At 59.4% G+C, this 14,819-nt stretch overlaps 3 protein-coding genes across 3 annotated transcripts; 1 reads left to right on the top strand and 2 right to left on the bottom strand.

The window, feature by feature from the left end:
- Nucleotides 1-3,939: 3,939 nt before the first annotated feature.
- On the bottom strand, nt 3,940-4,368 carry LOC141973897 (mid1-interacting protein 1-B-like). The gene has a single exon (XM_074932890.1). The coding sequence runs from the start codon at nt 4,327-4,329 to the stop codon at nt 3,940-3,942; it is 390 nt and encodes a 129-aa protein (XP_074788991.1). The 5' UTR covers nt 4,330-4,368.
- Nucleotides 4,369-8,763: 4,395 nt separating this feature from the next.
- LOC141973895 (thyroid hormone-inducible hepatic protein-like) lies at nt 8,764-9,879 on the bottom strand. The gene is made up of 2 exons (XM_074932887.1): nt 9,422-9,879; nt 8,764-9,134 (listed from the first exon to the last, which is right to left on the bottom strand). Exon 1 carries the CDS (start codon nt 9,833-9,835, stop codon nt 9,440-9,442), a length of 396 nt encoding a protein of 131 aa, XP_074788988.1. The 5' UTR covers nt 9,836-9,879; the 3' UTR covers nt 8,764-9,134; nt 9,422-9,439.
- Nucleotides 9,880-13,516: 3,637 nt separating this feature from the next.
- Nucleotides 13,517-14,632, top strand: LOC141973891 (thyroid hormone-inducible hepatic protein-like). The gene is made up of 2 exons (XM_074932884.1): nt 13,517-13,974; nt 14,262-14,632. The coding sequence occupies exon 1, from the start codon at nt 13,561-13,563 to the stop codon at nt 13,954-13,956; it is 396 nt and encodes a 131-aa protein (XP_074788985.1). The 5' UTR covers nt 13,517-13,560; the 3' UTR covers nt 13,957-13,974; nt 14,262-14,632.
- Nucleotides 14,633-14,819: the final 187 nt, after the last annotated feature.

The following is a 14,819-nucleotide window of genomic DNA, read 5'->3' as shown; positions in this document are numbered from 1 at the left end:
GATTACATAGTACATTTTAAGATAATTCCCTTAGTCACAAGGGACAACGGGTCTTTTTCTTAAACAAATGGCTAGATATTCATCTAATCACATGGATGCACACAAGGAAATAATTAAGACCACGAGAGCTGGAAATGCTGCAGTGTTTTGCTGCACCCATCAGAGACTGTTAAAAAGTTTTAATACCAACCATAGCCTTTAAACTGGTAATGCCTCTCAACTCCTGCATTAGCATCCTCAGAGCTGTGGCTGGGTAAGATGTAGGAGTTTCTCCCAGACCTCTGCCTGGTTGGTAGAGGGGCTACAGGCAGACCTGAGTCTTCCAGCCCTTGGTTCTTCCCCATGGGCACAGCAGCAGAACCTTGAAGAGCAATAGTGAGGCTACCAGGCTCAAGTTATCCTCCTTGCTGAGACACTTGTCCAGTCCTGTTGCCCTACATGGCACAGTCTTGTCTTTTCAGCCTTGGTTGGTCCCTGAAGTTTCAAGGAAGGTAAAAATGAATGGGAAAACTAGGCAAAAAATGATAGGTCTTTTCTTTTGCCCAGCACCATCAGTTGATGCTTCTGAGTTATTTTTGAGACCGTGCAGAGATTTAAGGGTGACTGATTTTGAGATAGCATCTACCATTGCTCAGGATGTCAGGGCAGGGGGGTGGTTGGGTGGTGCAGCTTTGAAGCTGCAGTGCATTTTGTTGTTAAATTGTGAAATAAGTTTTCTCTCTTATTGTCTGTGCTATTAGAGTTGTGAAACTCTAATAAAATAAAAGCAAGGGTTGGAGGTCCTGCTTTTCTGTTTCTTCACAGTGCTGTGGAGCTTCAGAGTGCTGCTGAGCCATCAGGGTCCCCCCATGCACCAATGGACCTGCCTTCAGGTGTCCCAATCCAGTGTCAGGGGAGGTTTCAGTATGATCCCAAGACTGAGATTAAGGCACAAACGAGGTCAAATGCCATACACCCCCAAAAGTTTTTATTATTAAAAGTGAAGAGTGGTAGTGATAGGACAAAATGGAAGGAAAAGACAAAAATCAAGCAAGCATGCGGAATAGAGTCGCAAGAACTGCCACCACCATGGATCCAGCAGCGTCCCGTTGGTCCTCAGTCTTCAGTTCTTCGGTGGTGGGTGCACGCACAGCAAAGTTTTCTGTTGCCATTTAAGTTCATCTTATCAACTGATTAGCATAGTTGATGAGGAGGGGCAGGTATTCCACAAACTCATTTCCATGAGAGATGAGGAAAGAGGTGGAACATGGGTTCTGCACATGCATTGAGGGGGAGATGGGGTGCACCACCCCTTGTCCAATTGAGTTGGTGGTTGTACTCATCCCGCCCACCTTTGGTTTTTCCTCTGTTCCCACACGTTTTTGCTGACTTCATGCTTTTTGAGCAATCATCCAGCTTCTGGGGCAGAAATGCTCACCTCCTATCCGTTCTTGCCACCTCTTCAATGGTGAAGGGGCAAAGTCATTAGCAAGGAAGTATCAGGCTTACATAAGAGAGCTAGTGATCAGTGATACTTGTGCTTGAGGGGAAACATTTGGTTTCACTCAGTCCACATTTACCCCATTTAAGGCTTATCTAAGGAGTCTGTCAATACAACTGGAAGGGAGTGGGAGGGTGCATCCTTTGATACACTCCTGCTTCCTTGGGTGACATTCCTTAGACTAATTACAAAGGCCACAGCTGGTCTTTGATGAATGTTCAAGGCATTACCTACACCACCCTGTGACTCAAAGCACACACACAAACAAGCTTTGAGACAATCATTTGACATTTCAGTCTCTCACATCAGGTAATGGGAAGAAACAGGGGAACCATCTGCAGAACATTTGCTCATTTTAGACCAAGATTTTTAGAGCTGATGAGCCTCTGGTTTCAGTCTGAAGGATGTTATTTCAGTCTTGAGATATGGCACGTTTGGAGAGCATGTGCAGCAACACGTGCAACACAATTGGAGCCCACAGCCCAGGGCATGGTCACAATCTTCCTCTCACCACAGATGCTCTCAGATCTCCAGTTTCTGCAACTGCAAATCTGATGGAGGACCAGTGTTTGTTCAAAGCAGTGATGTTTCAACTGCTGAATTTTAAAATGGCCTGAAGAGGCAAGGGGACACCTCCCTCTAGTGCCCAGCTCAGTAGGACTTCCCAAGGTGGTGTGTCTGGGAGGGAAGGAGTCACCTGGAGGTGGGACCCAGCCTGTGCTGTGGGTTCCAACCACCCTTCAAAGGTCTTGCAGCCCCTGCCCACCCACCCAGTGAGGGCTTTGCCCTTGCTTTCCCCACAGCTTACAGGGATTTAAGGTGAGCAAAGCCTTCCTACTCACCCCAGCTGAGCATCCCCACCTCCTCCATTGCCCTGGCTCCGGAGAGTGCCATGGCCAAGCAGAGAGGAGGCACAGTTGCCCCCCACTGTTTCTGGGACTGCCAGGAATTGTGACAGGTTGTCCCCAGGGCTGTGTGTGGTGGAGATGGTGCTGGGCCTGAAGGGTGGGATGAGTGTGGTCCGAAGGAAGGGTTGTGCAGGTACCGATTGGGTTGTGGAGCTGAGAAGTTGGGGGTCCAGGAGAGAAGGGGATGTTGAAGAAGGGAAGGAAGGATGCTGGGGAGCAGGTTGGGATCCCAACACCCAGCACAGGATGATGGCAGGATTACACCAAGGTGTGAGAGCCAGAGGGCCGGGGGAACATCCATCCCAACACAAACCCAATTCTCACACCCTGCTGGAGAAAGAAACCCAGCTCACCTCTGTGCAGTGGAGCGTGGCCTCGGTGGCCAGGGTCCCCTCATCCTCATGGGTTGGGGGACAGTAGCTATACAGAAGTGGCAGCTGGTGGGAAACACGGAGCATGTTTGCACAAGGCTTTGCATTTCATTTATATTATCAAAGAGACTGGTTCGGGGCTTTAGGCACACACAGAAAAAAGCATCGCTTCAAAGATGCCTTCTACAAGTAACATGAAACACTCATTTCTGTCCCACAGAAATCCCCTTGGGACAGGGACGAGACAAAGCAGCAAGGTTGCTGGCAGGATCGGCCGCAGGGCGAGTTGGCTGGTGCAGGCAGCACCCGAGGAGCAGATGGCAAAGCTCTGCACTGCTCACAAGGGACGTTCCTCAGGGGGACTCGGCGCAGGAGAAAAAGTGCCGCTGGGCTGTGGATGATGGATCACCCTGTGGGGATAACCAACATGGTTTGGCTGGGACATCGCCATTCCTGGCCGTGTTTCGCCCAAAACAAGGGTTAACACTGTGAAGTCAATGCTGTGCATTGTTGCTGTCACTTTTCTACACTCTCCATTTCATTACAGGGAGCTTGGCAACAAGCCCCATCTCCAATGGGGCACAGGGATGTCTCCCCAAGGGTTCTCAGGGATGTCAGTCCCACCGGGATGGAGAATGGGTTCTCATCCTCCAGGCTAGAGGAGAATTGAAGAATCTGAGATGTGTGCAAATTTAGACATTTAGAGACCAGAAACTGCCAAATTGCTCCCTAAAAATTAGTTTGTTGTGGTTTCCATCACAGAGAAGAGAGAATCAGCCAGAGCATCACTGTCTGGCAGCTCCTGGAGTCCAGAGCTCAGAGTCTTCCAACCACGTGGCCCTTTTCTCCCTGGCATCTTTTGTGTCTGCACAACAGCAGCCAGAGATTGCCTATGCTGCAAGCTGGGGAGTCTTGGGGACAACGTGGAGCTCACAAAGTGACCTTTGTTCAGTGGCGCAGCTTGCGCCAGTGGGCAATTGAGAAAGAAAAACCCAGGAGGATGCATCTGTTGAGCAATGAAGTGCGGACTTGTAAGTCCTGGGATCTGAGGGTGTGATGCAAACATTGGAAAGTCCCCCAGATGATGGGGCAAGAGGACAAAGTTATGTTACGCCTCAGCCAGCTCCACCTTGGCACTGCATCTCCCCAGGCTCTTACCTCAGAGGCTGAGGATGCAGGCTCACGAGCTGGACTGATCTTCACTGAGGCTGATCTGCTCCAGGATCTGGCTGTACCTCCGGGTGAGGGCTTTGGTGTTTTTGGTGAGGTCTGTCAGAACTTGCTGCAAGCCATTGACGTGATGGGAGAGGCGCTCTTCCAGATTGCTGTCTGCACCCTCATCTGAGACTCTATCAGTGTCAATGCTGGTCGGGCTCTGGTCGTTGACAGAGGCCAGGCCCTTCTCTACCATGGGCTTGATGGCCTTGAGGAGCTGGTAGCGCTCGTAGAGGTCCGTGTGGCCGCCCGTGGCCGGGGCCGCCCCCTCCTGCTGCGGGAAGACCCCTCGGAGCAGGCTGGGGAACATCACCTCCTGCTCCATCTTCTGGGTGGCTGAGAAGTACTGCTCCATGGCCCCGTTGCACGCCTCTGGCAGCGCTGGGCAGGGCTCTTCTCGGGGTGCCACCTGCTCCCCATCGCTGCTGAGGGCTTTTTATGCGGGGCCGGGGCACGTCCCTCCTCTGCTGTCCTCTGCTGTCCTCTCCTGCCAGCCGTGGCCGGGCTGGATGGCCACGGGGCCGGGCTTGGCTCCAGCCCAGCTGGGGCTCGGCCCCGCCGGGTCCCTGGCTCTGCGCAATCTGTCCTGGCCCAGCCTGCCCGTGGCCTTCGCCCGAGCTGGCCGGGGGTCCCACTGCGTCCCCACGTTGGGAGTGGAGGGCAAGGACAGGGGGGTGCCCAGGGACTCTCCTGTCTGGTCCTGTCTTGACCCCCCATTCCTACCACTCCTGGAGCTCTTAGAAAGTGGGTCCAGCACCTGCCCCAAGTGCAGGAAGGCTGCAAGCAACACCATGGAAAAACTGTCTTGATTTGAGCAGTATGAGGGAGGAGAAAAGAGGGCAAGTGGTGGGTTTTCCTGGAGAGGGAGTGTCCCACATAGGCTCTGCCCAGCCACCTGCCTTCTGCAGGGCTGGTGTGGGGATCTCACACAGCCCACCCTCAGCTAATGGCCTTGATAACACCCTCTGCTAAAATAAGGTGATAAGAAACAGCTGATACTTGTCTGAAAGGTGTTTACCCAAAACCTGGGTATGTTAAGGAGGAAGAGGACCCTCAGCTGGATTAAATAGTGACCTGGGAATTCCAAAAGGGACTTTGAAATTCAAGAAGGTGTCAGCCTGAAAGGATTCCTCAGCATCCCAGCAGGAGGGAGAGGCCTTGGAGGGGCAACAGCAGGAGCCAAAGCCTGTTGGACACTGCCGAGAGCAGCCCTGCCGGCATCACAGCCCGGGCCTGGCCAAGAACCCTCCCCATCAGACGCCCTGAGCAGCCCACAGCAGCTCTGGGACTGAGAGCACGGGGGGCACCAGGCCGGGACGGAGCCAGGGTCGGCCTTGGGGAGGCTGGAGGGCACCTCTGAGATGGTCTAGTGCAACCCCTGCTCAGCAGGGCCAGGGACAGGACCCTGTCCTGTTGGGTTTTGGGTATCTCCGAGGATGGAGACTCCACCACCTCTCTGGGCAGCTGGGGAAAGTGGTTTTGACCACCCTCACTGTAAGAGAAAGGAAAGCTTTTTCTTATGTTCAAGTGGGATTTCCTGCATTTCAGTTTGTGCCCTTGGTCTCTTGTCCTGTCTCGGGGCACCACAGGGAAGAGTCTGGCTCCGTCTTCTGCACGCTCCCCATCAGGTCTTTATACACAGGGAGAAGATCCCCCTGAGCCTCCTCCCGGCTGAACAGCTCAAACACCATCTCTCTCCTCAAATGGAAAATGCTTCAGTCCTTCCACCGCCTTCATGCCCTTCACTGGACTCTCTCCAGTCTGCCCATTTCTCTCTTGTACTGGGGCCCAGACTGGACCCAGCACTGGGATGTGTCCCACCAGGGCTGAGCAGAGGGAAGGATCCCCTCCCTCCATCTCCTCCTGGGAGGCTGGTGCCCGCCTTTGCCCTGAGCACACCCTGGTGGCTCACGGCCAAGCAGGGAGCCAGACCTGAGGTGTGCAGGTGTGAATTTGGGGGGTACTTTCCCCCTGGTGCCTGCACGAGCGGTCGATGGGCAGCGGGAGGGGGCACGGCTGAGGCCAGAGCACCCCGAATCCAAAGGCAGGGTGTGCGGGAGGGAACTGCCTTCCGGGAGGGGCGTGGGGGCTGTCAGCCCACCCGTCCTTGGGGGCGGTGGGGTTGTGTGACTGGCACTTCTTGGGGCTGGGTTCAGAAGGGTATTTGGAACTTCTTCACTGTTGAACATTTTGGTTTGAAACTGCACTTAATCTCTTGTCTTCCTGATACAGCACCTCTGTGCCCAGGTCACTGCTTTCTTGCTTAATTAGATGGTGTGAAACAGATATAAATAAACCTGCGACCCTGATCTGCTTCAACGAGGTGAATGGGAAAGGTTATTTCCCGGTGGCAGGTGGCGAGAGTGCGGGTGCCCCGGGAGCCTTTCCAGGGCAGCGCAGAGCCAGCGTCCCCCTGCCACGCCGGGGAGGGCCTGATCTGCCCCGTCAGCCCCCGTCCTGCCAGGGGCCTGCGCTGCGGTTTTTAAGGACAAAGACCTTTTCTGTGACCATCTCGTGTCCCTTATCAGTCATGTCCCAAAGCGGTGGCCAGCAGCAGGGCACCGTTGGGGCTTGACGTGTTCCCAGGGGCAGCGTGATGCAATGCCCGGCAGTCGGAGCAGGCACACGCTTCCCATGAATCAGCGGGGCCGGCTGGCCAGGCAGCAGCTTGCAGAGAGGGACCTGGGGCTCCTGGGGGATTGCGAGTGGCCCGTGCGTCACCAGCGTGTCCTTGCAGCTCTCCCACGTCACAGACCTTTTCTGGGAGCCCCTTGCGTCTCTAACCGGTGATGCTCAACAGCCGTGGGGAGCTTCACCCCATGTCCCACTCCGATACTTCCCCGGGGCACCACCAGCCTCTCCAGCTGCCAGCACACAGCCCGAGCCAAAAGCCATTGCCAGAGGTGATGGCAGCCCTTCCTTGCTGTGACCACCATCTTCTCCAGGTGACAGAAGTCCCACCCCTGAGCTCCAGCCAGGTAAACCACCAGAGGGACATCAGCTCCTGCGTGGTCCTCACCTCTCTGGGAACCAATGTCCCTCCATTCCTCATGGTTCAGCACCTTGCTCCGCCATCAGCGTGGAGGCAGAGGAGCTCCAAAGTCTGTTTGGAGTCCCCATGTACATCTTACAGCTCCACTTCTCTCCTAGCCTGGTCCTTCACGCCCCTCCTGGAGGTGGCATTGCAATGGGGACAGCTTAGGTGTTTCCCAGTATCCCCCTCGTGTCTCACTGTTTCTGCACAAGACAGAAGGCTGCACCGTTGCCAAGGCTGAGGAGCAACATGGCGGGGCAGACCTGCTCTGAAGTCCTCAGACTGGCTTACCTGTGTTTTGGCAAACGTGGGGCTCAGCAGCTGCTTTCAGAGATGCCATGGGTGCCCTTCCCAGACATTGAGAGATTCGGGGGGCTTTTGGCCCAGAGCCAGGGCGAACACTGGCTCCCACCCCCCCAAAGCTGGGCTGAACGCTCTGGGACCCCCCCACTTCCACCGGCAGCAGTTGGCCGTCAGCCTTGTGAGGACACACAAGGGACAGGGCCCGGAGCAGTGTGGATACAGCACAGAGCGGGGTTGGTGCCAAGCCCCCGTGGGGTGCAATGAGCTCCTCAGGTCTCTAGCTGCAGACCTGAGGTTTGGGAAAGCCTCTCCCAGTCCCCATCCTCGTGGGGAACACATCCTCAGCCACGGCTCAGGAAGGGGCAAAATGCCACCCCACAAGTGTCCCTGAGTGTCCCCATGTCATCCCTATCCCCTTGTGGTGCCGAGCCCCCCATGTCTCTGCCTCCCCTGACACAACCAGGACTGTCCTTGTCCTTGCTCAGAACCACTCACAACCCTTTCAGGTGTGGGGCAGTGCTGGATCCAGCCTCCAGCTGCCCCCTCCAGAGCCCCTGTCTCCCTGCCTGCCGCCTACTTGGCTACAGGCGGCTGGGGACCGTGTCCCCACTGCTGGAGAACAGGGAGGACAACCTGAAGCCAACACGGTCTTGACAACCAGAAAAAAAAATGGTCTGACCAGGCGATGCGAGATGGGAACCTCCAACATAACCCAAACCTGGACATGGAGCTGGGGTCCTGGGGGCAGCTGCCTTCCAGAGGGGCTGAAACGTGCAGCTCCTCTGACTCTCGGGATGGTCCCCAGGCTCAGTCGCGCTTGGGGCAGCAGGTTTCTGGGGCACAAACTCTGAGGGGCAGGAGAAAGGCATGGGGGGCTTTGGGGCACATGGCAGCACCAGCAGTGGTGGGACACCCCCAGGGAGACCTTGGAAGAAAGCTCTGAACGTGGAGAATGTCTTGTGCGTGGGCCGTTGTCTCTCCTTCTCCCTTCTGGGTGCAGAGCAGCGAGGTTTAGGGTGCGTATTGCTGTTGCATGCCTGGCTGTGTGTTTGGCACATTCACACCCTTCTGTGCACAGAAAACCGGCTCCAGTTTTTGCTGGTGTTGCTGTCAACGTAAGGAAGACATTTTGTAGGATAAGCGTAGTGAGACACAGGAACAGGTTGCCCAGAGAAGTTGTGGATTCCCTGTGGCTGGAGGGGTTCTGAGCTTCCTGATCTAGTGGAAGGAGTCCCTGCACACAGCCCGGGGTTGGGCTAGATGCTCTCTGAAGTCCCTTCCAGCCCAAACCATCCCATGACTCTGTGATTCTTTGCCCCTTCAAATTCCCCATCGTTGCACTGGAAAGTGCCCTCCCAGCAGAGCCGGTGTCCCCCTGAGCCACCCTGGGGCAGTCCCCGAGGGTTTCAGCCAGCAGAAAGTCCCACACTGACAATGGCTTCACAGGGCTTGTTTTATTAGCAAAGATTGGGGAAAACAACCTCAGAGTCCAGGTACCAGCTGGAAAAGGGCTCAGCAGTCGCAGGGGCCTGTTGGGGGTCAGGGCCACTGTGCCACGCCGCCACCTTTGTGCCGCTCTTTGAAAATAAAGAGGGGGGCACGGGGTGTGCGGCTCTTCCGAAGGACCTCCCAACGTGACCAGATGCTTCTTCCTATGAGGATAAGGCACCACCTGGTCCTCGGGTGGTCGCAGCCATCGCTGGCGTGTGGTGCGAGCGTGGGAGATCAGCTGCCACGGTGCGGGGAGGGCGAGGGGGGCTGGGGAAGAGCCCGCGATGGTCAGCGATGGGGACGTCCTCTCCTTCGTGCCACCAGCACCCATCCTGCAACGGCAGCGGTCCTTAACCCCAAGGGCCATCCCAGGGAGAGACCCAGGCCACCAACCCTGGGACCGTAGACCCTGAGCGAGGGTCTGGAGTCTCTGCACGGAGGGATGGGATGAGTCCCCTCCCTCGGCACGGAGAGGGAAAGGTGCCAGCCTTCGGGGGACAGCCCCCATTGCAAGGCTTTTCCCAGGAGCTCCCCAGCCCGGCAGTGCTGGGGACGTCCCCGAGGACATCGGCCACCCTTGTGCCGTTTCCCCTGGGCTCCACATCCCCTCAGCTCTTACCTGGCAGTGGGGGCAGGGTCACCAGCTGGGCTGCCCCTCGCTGGGGCTGATCTGCTCCAGGATCTGGCTGTACCTCCGGGTGAGGGCGTTGGTGTCCCTGGTGAGGTGGGTGAGGACCTGCTGCAAGCCGGCCAGGTGGTGGGACAAGCGCTCCTCCAGCTGGGCGTCCATGGTGTCCTTGTCATCTGAGGACGCGTCGGCGTCGGCGCTGGTCGGGCTCTGGTCGTTGACAGAGGCCAGGCCCTTCTCTACCATGGGCTTGATGGCCTTGAGGAGCTGGTAGCGCTCGTAGAGGTCCGTGTGGCCGCCCGCGGCCGGGGCCGCCCCCTCCTGCTGCGGGAAGACCCCTCGGAGCAGGCTGGGGAACATCACCTCCTGCTCCATCTTCTGGGTGGCTGAGAAGTACTGCTCCATGGCCCCGTTGCACGCCTCTGGCAGCGCTGGGCAGGGCTCTTCTCGGGGTGCCACCTGCTCCCCATCGCTGCCGAGGGCTTTTTATGCGGGGCCGGGGCACGTCCCTCCTCTGCTGTCCTCTGCTGTCCTCTCCTGCCAGCCGCGGCCGGGCTGGATGGCCGCGGGGCCGGGCTTGGCTCCAGCCCAGCTGGGGCTCGGCCCCGCCGGGTCCCTGGCTCTGCGCAATCTGTCCTGGCCCAGCCTGCCCGTGGCCTTCGCCCGAGCTGGCCGGGGGTCCCGCTGCGTCCCCACGCCAGGAGCGGGGTGGCGAGGAGGGGGGCACGCTCGGGCCTCTCCCATCCTGTTGCATCCCAGCCCCCCAACATCAGCACTTCGGGGGCACCAGGGCAGTGGGTCCGGCTCCTGCCCGCGGTGCAGGCAGGCTGCAGGCAGCGGTGCTGCCAGGTGGGCAGACACCTCTGCCCCCCCCTTGCTGCCATGCGCTCGAGACGTGAACCCTCTGTGGACATTGAACAACCCCCTTCTGCTGACCTATGGAGAATCTCACTGGGGATGTGCTGCAACGTGGGGTCCCACGGGGGGCCCGGGGACCCAGGGGCGAGCTGGTGCCCAGCCATGGGGGTCCCCAGAAACATCCCCTTCCCCTGAGCTCTCCCTGAGCCAGGCAGGGCAGGGACGGGGACGGGGACGAGGACCTGGCACCGCGATGTGAAACTTCTGTGGCAGTGGCACAGAGCCATTGCTGCCCGCGGGGCACTGCGGATGGGGCCGCCAGCCCCCCACTGCCCCGTCCTGGGGCAGAGGCCACGGCTGGGGCAGCAGCCAGCACTGCACATCCCCCGTGTCCCCGCGGTATGTGGCAACTGGGGTAAATTGTTCTATTTAGGGAAAGGCCACAGGGTCCCTCATCCCTTTTGCAACCCTTGGTGGTGGCAGCTCTCCCACTGTCCCCACAGGTCCCAGCCAGGTGCCCGCACTGCCGCCTGCCCTCTCCCCCTCAGATGTGTCCCCACTGCCCCCCTTGTCCCTTCTTCTGTGTCCCCAGGATTTCCAAGTGTCCTGCCATGGGGACCAGTGCTGCACTGTGGTGTGCAGACACTGCTTGCCCCATGATGTTGAGGCACCTGGGCCACCCTTGAAATTCGTGGAGGTGCAGGGACATCATAGTGTCTGCCCAGGGTGTGTATAATGGGGGGCTGCATCTTCCCAGAGGTTGGAGTTTTACCCTGTGGTCCATGGAGGACATGTTGGTCACATGCCCCTTGTGACAGCCCTCAGCCTCTGCTGGGTTAGCAACATATGGGCAGGAGTCACCCCAGCCATTCCCTGGGAGGGGGTTCGGTGTCGCAACTCCCCAAGATGAAGATGTTCCCCATGAAGATGCTTGGGGGGCTGGAGCACCTCCCCTACATGGACAGGCTGAGAGAGTTGGATGTGTTCATCCTGGAGAAGAGAAGGTTCCGGGGAGACCTTAGAGCAGTGTCCCAGGACTTAAGGGGGGTCACAGGAAAGGTGGGGAGGGACACTTGGTCAGGGGATGTAGGGATAGGACAAGGGGTAATGTTTTTAAACTGTCAGAGGGGAGATTTAGATGAGATCTGAGGCAGAAATTGTTCCCTGTGAGGGGGGTGAGGCCCTGGCACAGGCTGCCCAGAGAAGCTGTGGCTGCCCCCTCCCTGGAAGGGTTCAAGGCCAGGTTGGACGGGGCTTTGGGCAGCCTGGGCTGGTGGAAGGTGGCCCTGCCCGTGGCAGGGGCTTGGAACTGGATGAGCTTTAAGGTCTCTTCCACACAAACCATTCTGGATATGATGGTATGACATAAGGTCCCTCCCCAGGCATGTCTTCAGCCCACGGGGACATCTCTGACCCAGCATCTCCACCTTGCCATGAGGCAGCTGGGCCTGAGACAGCCAGCACAGGACCGTGCTTGGTACCCTGGCACTGTGACACCTTGGTCCCTCTGCCTCTCCGTGGTGCCATGGGGGATCCAACAGCAGGGATGACACAGGGACACTCAGGGGCAGGAGGGTGGCAGGTCAGGGGATAGCATGCCCAAACATGGAGTCTGTGGCAGAAGAGACCTGAGGATATCACTGTACCTCTCAGGGACCCTGATGGCCCTGGGCTGCCTCCCTGGGACCTAAACCCGGGGCTGGGCACCCTGTTTCAGCTGAGCCCAGCCCCAGCCACGCTGCAGCCCCATGGTGGCTGTGCCAGGCTCCAGGCTCAGCCCCTGTCCCCCTGCTCCTGCCATCTCTGCCAGCAGTGGCAGCTCCCCCTGACCTTTCCCAGCAGGGTGCTGGGGATGTGGGGAGCCCATTTTTGGCTGATAGGGTCCCCAGAGGCATGGGGAGCGTTTGGGAATGATTCATGTCCCATGGACGGGGAGTGGGGAGTGAACTGGGGCTGATAAGCCCCATTCACCTCCCAACCTGCTGCCCTGAGCACTACAAGCAGCTCAGGAGGAGAGAGCTGAAGCCAAATGGGGGGAGCAAGGGAGAAGAGCATCCCCTCTGTCCCTCTGTCCCCAGAGCCCTGTGTTGTCCCTGAACCTCCGAGCAGCTCTGCAGTGGCCCAGGCACCCTCATGTGGCCAAGCTCCTGGCTGGCGCCTGCATGGGACCAGCAGCACCCACATGCCTTGGTGCAGCACTGGGCCCCGGGGCAGGACACCCAGAGATGCCAGAGACACCCGGGAAGGACAAGAGGGGCAGTGGGGACACATCTGAGGGGGAGAAGGCAGGCGGCAGTGCGGGCACCTGGCTGGGACCTGTGGGGACAGTGGGAGAGCTGCCACCACCAAGGGTTGCAAAAGGGATGAGGGACCCTGTGGCCTTTCCCTAAATAGAACAATTTACCCCAGTTGCCACATACCGCGGGGACACGGGGGATGTGCAGTGCTGGCCGCTGCCCCAGCCGTGGCCTCTGCCCCAGGACGGGGCAGTGGGGGGCTGGCGGCCCCATCCGCAGTGCCCCGCGGGCAGCAATGGCTCTGTGCCACTGCCACAGAAGTTTCACATCGCGGTGCCAGGTCCTCGTCCCCGTCCCCGTCCCTGCCCTGCCTGGCTCAGGGAGAGCTCAGGGGAAGGGGATGTTTCTGGGGACCCCCATGGCTGGGCACCAGCTCGCCCCTGGGTCCCCGGGCCCCCCGTGGGACCCCACGTTGCAGCACATCCCCAGTGAGATTCTCCATAGGTCAGCAGAAGGGGGTTGTTCAATGTCCACAGAGGGTTCACGTCTCGAGCGCATGGCAGCAAGGGGGGGGCAGAGGTGTCTGCCCACCTGGCAGCACCGCTGCCTGCAGCCTGCCTGCACCGCGGGCAGGAGCCGGACCCACTGCCCTGGTGCCCCCGAAGTGCTGATGTTGGGGGGCTGGGATGCAACAGGATGGGAGAGGCCCGAGCGTGCCCCCCTCCTCGCCACCCCGCTCCTGGCGTGGGGACGCAGCGGGACCCCCGGCCAGCTCGGGCGAAGGCCACGGGCAGGCTGGGCCAGGACAGATTGCGCAGAGCCAGGGACCCGGCGGGGCCGAGCCCCAGCTGGGCTGGAGCCAAGCCCGGCCCCGCGGCCATCCAGCCCGGCCGCGGCTGGCAGGAGAGGACAGCAGAGGACAGCAGAGGAGGGACGTGCCCCGGCCCCGCATAAAAAGCCCTCGGCAGCGATGGGGAGCAGGTGGCACCCCGAGAAGAGCCCTGCCCAGCGCTGCCAGAGGCGTGCAACGGGGCCATGGAGCAGTACTTCTCAGCCACCCAGAAGATGGAGCAGGAGGTGATGTTCCCCAGCCTGCTCCGAGGGGTCTTCCCGCAGCAGGAGGGGGCGGCCCCGGCCGCGGGCGGCCACACGGACCTCTACGAGCGCTACCAGCTCCTCAAGGCCATCAAGCCCATGGTAGAGAAGGGCCTGGCCTCTGTCAACGACCAGAGCCCGACCAGCGCCGACGCCGACGCGTCCTCAGATGACAAGGACACCATGGACGCCCAGCTGGAGGAGCGCTTGTCCCACCACCTGGCCGGCTTGCAGCAGGTCCTCACCCACCTCACCAGGGACACCAACGCCCTCACCCGGAGGTACAGCCAGATCCTGGAGCAGATCAGCCCCAGCGAGGGGCAGCCCAGCTGGTGACCCTGCCCCCACTGCCAGGTAAGAGCTGAGGGGATGTGGAGCCCAGGGGAAACGGCACAAGGGTGGCCGATGTCCTCGGGGACGTCCCCAGCACTGCCGGGCTGGGGAGCTCCTGGGAAAAGCCTTGCAATGGGGGCTGTCCCCCGAAGGCTGGCACCTTTCCCTCTCCGTGCCGAGGGAGGGGACTCATCCCATCCCTCCGTGCAGAGACTCCAGACCCTCGCTCAGGGTCTACGGTCCCAGGGTTGGTGGCCTGGGTCTCTCCCTGGGATGGCCCTTGGGGTTAAGGACCGCTGCCGTTGCAGGATGGGTGCTGGTGGCACGAAGGAGAGGACGTCCCCATCGCTGACCATCGCGGGCTCTTCCCCAGCCCCCCTCGCCCTCCCCGCACCGTGGCAGCTGATCTCCCACGCTCGCACCACACGCCAGCGATGGCTGCGACCACCCGAGGACCAGGTGGTGCCTTATCCTCATAGGAAGAAGCATCTGGTCACGTTGGGAGGTCCTTCGGAAGAGCCGCACACCCCGTGCCCCCCTCTTTATTTTCAAAGAGCGGCACAAAGGTGGCGGCGTGGCACAGTGGCCCTGACCCCCAACAGGCCCCTGCGACTGCTGAGCCCTTTTCCAGCTGGTACCTGGACTCTGAGGTTGTTTTCCCCAATCTTTGCTAATAAAACAAGCCCTGTGAAGCCATTGTCAGTGTGGGACTTTCTGCTGGCTGAAACCCTCGGGGAATGCCCCAGGGTGGCTCAGGGGGACACCGGCTCTGCTGGGAGGGCACTTTCCAGTGCAACGATGGGGAATTTGAAGGGGCAAAGAATCACAGAGTCATGGGATGGTTTGGGCTGGAAGGGACTTCAGAG

The sequence above is a fragment of the Athene noctua genome, chromosome 1 (assembly GCF_965140245.1).
Source record: "Athene noctua chromosome 1, bAthNoc1.hap1.1, whole genome shotgun sequence".
In the NCBI taxonomy this organism is placed as follows: Eukaryota; Metazoa; Chordata; class Aves; order Strigiformes; family Strigidae; genus Athene; species Athene noctua.
Note: the sequence above shows the minus strand (reverse complement) of the source record. Positions and strands in the feature narration are given on the sequence as shown.